Below are 7,988 nucleotides of genomic sequence, written 5' to 3'. Positions count from 1 at the left end.
ACACTCAAAACAATACATTCCAAATAGCTGACGTGAAAAAAAAACGAAACGGAATACCAGAGAGATGAACAACGAAGGTGATAATTGACCTATAATATGCATGTTCTGATTTGGCATCCTCCTCATAATAAAAAGGTTTTCTTTCTTCTTCCTTGTCTCCTGTCCTGCAAGACACAAAAACTTTGCTGTATCAAATGAAGAAAGACAAGGAGAGGCATGACACTCCTTTTATAGCTTTTAGGTGCACTGAGGTCTTTCACATTATACTGAAAGACCCTTTGTGAGGATGTCACTAGTAAGAAGCTCACCTAGCGCTATACGCACTGCTTTATCGTAACTATAAACCTTTTGTAATTAAAACACAATCAAAAAACTGGCAAATGTGTAGTCACGTGCCTTCAATATTGTCTTCCAAGTTTGCTTTTATCCCCATACCTGACTTATGTAAAAGAAAAATGATTTTTTTTAAAAACCACAGATAATATCAGAAGCACAGGTCTATCCATGTATCGAGAGTATAGTCAAGCTAGGACAACAACTATCATGCCAAGTCTATGTTTATCTGACAGGCGTAAAGATAGTCATGATAATATTTCCTCACTTTGTTATGTGGCTGGATACAGAGCTATTGTTTGATTGTCTAGAAACTAAATGTAAGAGAGAGAGAGAGAGGCACCAGACTGTAAGGAAGGACAAGTAAAACAAACCAGTAAACAAATAAAGAAGTCTCTATATAAATATAAACTCTAGAATTGTCTGATAACTATGGAGTTGGTCAGCGCTTGATCAGTGCACACAAATATAAAACGGCAGTCCTGGAACAAATCGTTTGTTCTGATCGAGAATCAGCTTTATCCTGCCCGCTGTCTAACTTTTGCCACGAGGCAAGTAGAGGTAAATATTAACCCCAGGTCAGCGTCTAAAAGCAACTATACCAGAACTATACCAGTCTATAAAATGAGCATAAAAGATAGAAGGCACAGAAACACAAACCCACTGTGGAGTGGGGTGGACTGACAGCAGCAGTTTTTTCTTTTTTTTTTTTGGGGGGGGGGAGCAGACTTGATGAAGCTGCAGGTCTGCTGGCAGCAGATGGGTTGCGTACAACTTGCGAAGTCTGGAAAAAGAGCAGAGATTTATATATTTGCTGTCTCATTTTCATTTAGTTTGTTTTGGACCTCTATGTGGATATGACCGAGTCGTTCACATTTCCTCTCCTAATTACGCGAGTGTGACCACGGGCTGGCGTCAGTCGCGAGAGCCAGAGTCACATTCAGTGGATGATAAACCAAGAGGTGACTCAGTCGTGTTCCTGAATGCACCCCTGCAGACAAAAAGTGGCTTCTTCATTTGATCCATTGCATAACTATCCCTAACCGGCACTGAGCACAAAACGCTGGTGTACTTGAAGTCCCACAACACAACAGATTTAAACTGCTTTCCTCCATTTGGTCTTTCAGATCAACATGAAGGAGGAAGCCACTTAATGCTACAGATGTGATGCAGGCCTTTTATTGTACACCTTATATAGCTTATCCTATTTCATCACACCGGTCTTCTCCTGTGTTGTTTGATTTGATGTTTTTGACTGTGCAGGTTCTGTCTTTCCACCGACCTGCTTTGCCCCAGTCATATGTGCCCCCACAGACCCTTTGCTCTGTTGTCTCTTTTCCTGTTTGCCTGTGCCTTCCGTCTTGCTGGTGCTACGTTGGTGGACCGGGGTTGTTGTTTTCAGAGGGATGGGTGCTTTTCCCGGAGGCAGACGGGGGTCTTCTCCAATGTTGACCGTGAGGTTGGTGTAGAGAGGCTCCAGCTGTTTGGAAAGGAGCTCATAGGTCAGAGAGTTGAGGCCATCAGAGCGCCAGTTAAGTCTGGTCCTTTTCAGAAGGTCAAACCTAGAAAGACAAACATAACATCACTGGTAAGTGTGTGTGTGTGTGTGTGTGTGTGTGTGTGTGTGTGTGTGCGTATTTCAGGGTCAAACTTATAGTTATAGTTATAGGAATAGTTTGACATACTGGAAAATCTGTTAATATACTTTCCTCCCAAGCGTTAGGTGAGAAGATTGATACCACTCTCATGTTTGTCCATAAAATTTGAAGCTACAGCCAGGAGACAGTTATCTTAGCTTAGCATAAAGACTGGAGGCAGGGGGAAACAGCTAGCATGGCTCTGTCCAAATGGGGAAAATCATCCACCTATCCAAGTATTTCTTAGCCAGGTGCAGTGACTTGCTGGAAGTGATTGTGCCTGGAGAGAAATAGTTTCAGCACATACCACACCCTTGTAAAAAGACTTGGCATATTTACACATGTTTTGTATGGATTATACTAAAGAGATAAAAACATGTTAATTAGTGAGCTATAAAGTTTCTGGTAGGTGGGTTTAGTTGGCTTTGTAAAGAGCTGTTTCCTTGTTTTCAGTACTTATGCTAAGCTTCATTCATTTTACGGACTGCAAGAAAACCAATGTGTATTTCCCAAAATGTTGAATTATTCCTTTCACATTACCACATGAACAAGACCCTGAAAAAGGTAATAAAGTGCTCCTGACAGCGCTACAGCTGATTTGCAGAAGCTTGTTTTTGTAATCAAGAAAATCTTTCCAAAGTATTATGGATGAGAAAAAATAACAGATTTTTAAACCAAAAAACAAATGAGCAAGCTGCCCGAGGCAGCAGAAATAGTTGGCACCACAGAGCAGGCAGAAGAAAATGCCAACCCCATACAAAACAGCATGTCAACAAAAATGAAACAACAATTACTGTAAAGGCTCAACATGTCAGGAGCTGGAGGTAGGACAGGTTTGGACAAAAAGTGAAAGGCAACATAATCCTAATGCCTGGCTCCAGCAATGAGAGTGGTGCCCGGACAAGTATGTAGTGGCACAAAGTGAGTGATTATTTCTAATTTCTATTTATAAGTTAAATGCAGTATGTTATGTCATAGTTCAGAAACATCCAACTTAAAAGAGGCAAATACACCAGAAACTCAGATCAAGGGAAAAAAATGTCTCCATCTGTACCTGCGTGGGTTTTGCTCATTGCCTCTGTCTCCTTTATGCTTGATCATCTTGTAATGACCAATGGCCACTGGAGGGCGCACAATCTTCATGCCAGATAGACGAACTCTGGACAAGCAGCACACAACAGGAGTCAACAGGAACATCAGATTCTCAATCAGAAGGATAAAACTGGAAAACTCAATTTCAGAGTGAGGATAATATTACATCAACAAACCTGGTGCCCAAACATTCATGCTATTTTCTATTACTCAAAGCAATAACACTGCTCAATCTAGGTACATCTAGCCTCTAAAGGTTACATTTAAAAAAAACAGAAACATAAAGAAAACAAACCTAGAATTGTTTGTGATGTATGTGAATAACACCTCCCATATATGATGTATGGAAAAAACTGTGGTTCCCTTTTTCCATCTCTGGTGCTTGTGTCCCACCCCAGTCATCTAAGTCAATCAAAACATGTAAGTACTGTAAATGCCCTTCATATGATAGTTTTTCATTTGCAACCATCATGCAAAAATATTATTAAAAGTAGGGGAGAAGTATTGTAGTTTTGCTTCATGTTACAGTTTGTGCAAGCTTTTGGATTATAATTTTTCTGTTGTATTCAGCGCCGCTTATAATAGATTGGCAAATGCTAGAGGAGCCAGAGAGTGGAGAGAGGGGACCAAAGTATCATAGAAATGAGATGAGCTTGAAAACTGCCTGAAAACTGTTAAGCACGCAGCCCAGCCCAAATCTGCGAGCTAGTCCATGCGAGCATACTCACTGAGCCCACTCCAAGAGAAACACAGCAAAGCCACAGCAGTGGGACGGGACATGACGATGAAAGATGATGTTAGGACACATAAAATAAAAGCCAAAGAAAAGAAAAACACGTGACAATAAAACTGCAAACAAAAAGGATGATGGATAGATGAGTAAAGCAAAAGATAGTGAAAGAGTATGGGAAATAGAGAGGCTTAGATGGCCGTGCACGTCGTTGCAGGGTGTGGAGCTCATATTCACCGTCCTCACCTGGCAGCAATGTCATCATCCTCTCCACCCCAGCCCCAGTACTGGTTGGGAAAGCCATTCATCTTCATGTACTGATCTGGGGTTACTGCAGACACCCCACCAAAATACTGCGGGTACGGCAGCCTGGGAGAGTCATATCACCGATGCACAATCTTGAATTTAATGTCTCAGTACAATGCATTTAAACGTAATCAATCCATGTACACACGCACTGCTTTTACCTGTATCTGAACTTGTCCATGGCCACAGACAGGTGTGTGGGGAACTGCTTGTGGCAGGTGTAGGTGTTGTGGTCGTTCTCAGGCAGCAAGTCAACATCATGCAGGAAGATGCAGCTCCAGTCTTCATCTCTGAGGGCCTCCCGCACCCCAACGTTAAGCAGCTTGGCTCGGTTAAAAGTACCATTCCCCCACTGAAACCAGAAACAGAAGCAGGAGAGAACACTTAGTTACACACGAATGTATTGATTTCAAAACAAGCAAAGCATGTGTTAAAGGCCTCTGAGAAGCACTACTTCTTCAGGGCAGACTGGACACAAAAACCAGAAAGTGGCCAGGCTGGAGCTAGCTGCTTAGCATGCTAATTTCAAGGGGAGACAGGAAGTGATGTAAATAGAAACAAAATAAGAGGGTTACTTTCCACTGCTGGAGACAGCTCTTGGCAAGTAAAGGAATGAAGTCTGATGCTGAACTTGCAACGTTTGTTCTAGACTGCTAAGTTAACACCCATTAATGCTAATGTTAGATATGTAGCAATAGCAAAACTTAGAGACAGCTCCTTTATGTGCTCAGAAAACAACCACTGACAGACTTCAGCTCACTCAAAACTCTGCAGTTAACTCTGCTGTTAACCACAACCAAGAGGAGAGAGCACATTGGCCCGGATTCAGTTGCTTTTCACTGGCGTCCTGTTACATTTAGAATTCATTTTAAGGTCCTCCCCCTTATATACAAATGCCTTAATGGGCAAGGACCAGCTGGCTACATAACTAACTCCCTTGTTACTGTTATCTCCAAGAACACTAAGATAATCTACAGCTGGTTTATTGAACGTTCCCCGCAACAACTGTAAATTGGGGATGCAGCCTTTGTCAGTTACGGCCCAAAGCTATGGAACACAACCAATAGATATCCAAGAAGCAGCTCACTAAGTATTTTTTAATAGAAAGCTTAAGACTTATCTCTTCACATTAGCCTTCAGCCAGCTCTCATTTTAATTATTTATTTAGTTCATTATTATTCCATCTCATTTTACATTATTGCTTTTAACATGTTTTTATGTTCATTTATGCACTTACTGCATGCCATTTCTTAAAAGATAAATGTAAAGCACTTTGTGCAGCAATTCTTGTATGAAAGGTGCTATACAAATAAAGTTTATTATTATCATTATTATCATTACACGAGTACATAATGTTGCTCTTAGTCCCAGTAATATCTACATGAGTACCACACCACTTGTATACCAGTTTTACACTAGTATTACGGAGACAGTGCAAGCTATTGATATGATTTTAAACCAGCCTGTGCACACACAAACACTCATACATAACCTGACCTGCTGCACTATATAGATGCTGTAGTGGATCTGCTGTCTCTGCAGGAAGGGGTGGAGGTGGTAGAGCAGGGCACGGAGGTGGGTCTGCCGGTTCCGGTATGGTACCACTATCGCTGTGTGGTGGCGGGGTTCACAGTCTGGAGGCCGATAGCGTCCGCCTGGCATCACCAATGGATTCCTCTGTCTGATGTCCTCCAGAGACAGAGGAGAGGACAGATGGACAGACACAGGTCCGACTGGGGGGGGGGGATAAGTTTCAGTGATACTGTCTGGCTTTTGTCTGACCAATATCTTAGCAGAATACCACACACTAACAACATTCACTGTGCCTTTTACTGGATATGCATGTCATAACAGCACACATTTAACCCCTCCCTCCCTTACCCAGCAGTGGAGAGGGGATCTGGCAGTCTCTCAGTGGTGGTCCTGTGGCAGGGGATCCAGTGCCAGAGTTGCGAGGCGGGGGAGGCGGTACTCCCAGATGACTGAGGTTGGTGTAGACGTCATGAGGTCGAGAGTAATCAAACTCCGGCTCTGTGGTGTGCACCAGGACAGACACCAGGCCTTTGAAACCCCCGAGGGAGAAATAGAGGACAAAGGCAAACTGGAAGCCCACCAGCAAGGCTAGTGTGCACGGGGAGTCCAGAGAGCGCCCAAAGCACGCCATAATAAAATAATTGCGGAAATACAGAGAAATTCGAGGTGGGGAAATTGGTTGGAGGGATAGGAGGAGAAATGGGAAGGGAGAGCAAAGTGGTAGCTGGATGAGGAGGGTGGAGGAAAAGGTAGGATATGAGCAAGGGGAGGCAGAAGGAGAAGGGGGGTGGGGGAAGAGGCAGTGCTGTGGACAGGCTCAGATGTGCAAGTGGTGGGGATCCATCTGTAGGAATGGGTAATAGTAGTGATGAAGCTCAGTCAGCACTGCCATCACCTCCTGACCATAGACGTAGCTGAGAGGAAAGAAGAAAATGATTGTTAATTACAATTACTGCTTTTTGTTATTGTTAGTGCATCATATCATTCTAGATGTACCATACCTGATTTTGCAATTGGGTCTAATTAAAACCTGTCCCAGGCCATAAAGGGTTCACTCCACCTCTCTCCTCCTCTTCCCCCTTTCATCATCAAGCTTCTGAAAGAAAATAAGACCTAAGTGAGTAACAATGCAGCAGCAGGTTTGCCTCAGTACTGCTGTGTAGTCCACTGTAAGCTAAATTAAGCTGGGGAATGACAAGCAGCTACAAACAAATGTCATGTCTGCTTCTTTATTTAGAATGGCTTATTCCCAGCAGTGACATTCCATGGGGCGTATAAGGAAGAGACGCCTGATGCCTGCGGCTCAAATTAATCCAACATTACAGTTCCCTGTTTGTCCAAACAATTTCATGCTATAGCATGTCTCCTGAGACTGGAGTCATCAATGGAAGTGCGTCTGAATTTCCTGAGACAGGAAACCAGAATCCAGAGCTATTAGTAAAGGAGGAGAAACAGCGCCATGGTTCTCAGTAGGCTACAGATAGCTTTCCATCCAGGTGATCAGCCTATCAGCATCTACCGTTAGGCCTGTGCAGGCAATCATGTGCAGTATTTACATGAATAAAGCGAAAATATGTCAAAAAAATGTCGCTGGCTACAAGATTGCACAAAGGCAATCTGGCAATTTTGTCATATTAATTCAATACAAGCTCTGCTGCACCAGCCGACTCACCAGCATGTCCCTGCGACATTTCAAATCCAGCCCCCGGCTTCTTCTGACAATCGACAGGCCGCTGCCACCGAGTGGACGCGATGGACCAAAAGATAGCCTATCGTTTTTTGGGTTTTTTTTTTCTTTTTCTTTTTCTTTTCTGATGCTGGTCGCTCCACCTCCTCCGCCTCCTCCTCCTCCTCCTCCTCCTCCTCCTCCTAATCTCTCATCCGAGTCGAAATCACCCCGTAGCTGCTTAGAGAGCGCTGCAGCTGCAGACGCTTTCACACGCAAGAGCATAGCCGCATATCTGTCCAGTGTCAACACAGGCAAGTGCGCTCTGCCTCATCCAAACGCGGCTGTATCATCCAGTCAGATGGGCTGGGGCGCACCGCGGTGACGCACAGGGCGCTATATTTGAAAATGAAAAGGACGTGATGATGTTGCCACGGATGATTGATGCATTTATGTATTTGACCTCGTTAAATCAGTGCTTAACATTATTTATCTGAATGCAGATTAAGTTGAAGAAGCTAGTGTGGGACTTCATACTTGTTACAATATCACTCCACATTATTTTAGCCTGCATGTTGTGGTTATTTAAGTTTATATCATATATATTTGTCATTGTGAAAATGCTGCTACAATGTCTGTAGGATGCAGTGGGAGTTTTTCATTTTGAAAAGTGTTTTTTTTTTTTTTTTTT

At 43.1% G+C, this 7,988-nt stretch overlaps 2 protein-coding genes across 3 annotated transcripts in view; both read right to left on the bottom strand.

Moving 5' to 3' along the window:
- Positions 1-327: 327 nt before the first annotated feature.
- Positions 328-7,406, bottom strand: LOC111219126 (beta-1,4-galactosyltransferase 3-like). Of its 2 annotated transcripts, XM_022741719.1 has the most exons (8): positions 7,304-7,406; positions 6,633-6,727; positions 5,980-6,545; positions 5,596-5,831; positions 4,260-4,450; positions 4,039-4,161; positions 3,025-3,129; positions 328-1,895 (listed from the first exon to the last, which is right to left on the bottom strand). In XM_022741719.1, the coding sequence occupies exons 3-8, from the start codon at positions 6,260-6,262 to the stop codon at positions 1,538-1,540; spliced, it is 1,296 nt and encodes a 431-aa protein (XP_022597440.1). In that variant the 5' UTR covers positions 6,263-6,545; positions 6,633-6,727; positions 7,304-7,406; the 3' UTR covers positions 328-1,537. The 2 variants fall into 2 exon arrangements, with proteins under 2 accessions (XP_022597440.1, XP_022597441.1); XM_022741720.1 differs by lacking the exon at positions 7,304-7,406 and having other exon boundaries at positions 6,633-6,768.
- The window catches only part of b4galt3 (beta-1,4-galactosyltransferase 3), a 14,520-nt gene continuing 12,980 nt past the window's right edge, over positions 6,449-7,988 (bottom strand). Inside the window, exon 8 of the mRNA XM_022741838.1 lies at positions 6,449-6,545. Within this exon, the coding sequence (XP_022597559.1) occupies positions 6,449-6,545 (97 nt within the window). The remainder of the gene's footprint in view (positions 6,546-7,988) is intronic.

The sequence above is a fragment of the Seriola dumerili genome, unplaced genomic scaffold (genome assembly GCF_002260705.1).
Source record: "Seriola dumerili isolate Sdu_G_001 unplaced genomic scaffold, Sdu_1.0 BDQW01000056.1, whole genome shotgun sequence".
Classification (NCBI taxonomy): domain Eukaryota; kingdom Metazoa; phylum Chordata; class Actinopteri; order Carangiformes; family Carangidae; genus Seriola; species Seriola dumerili.
The sequence above is the reverse complement of the archived record's forward strand: the minus strand, read 5'-3'. Positions and strand labels throughout refer to the sequence as shown.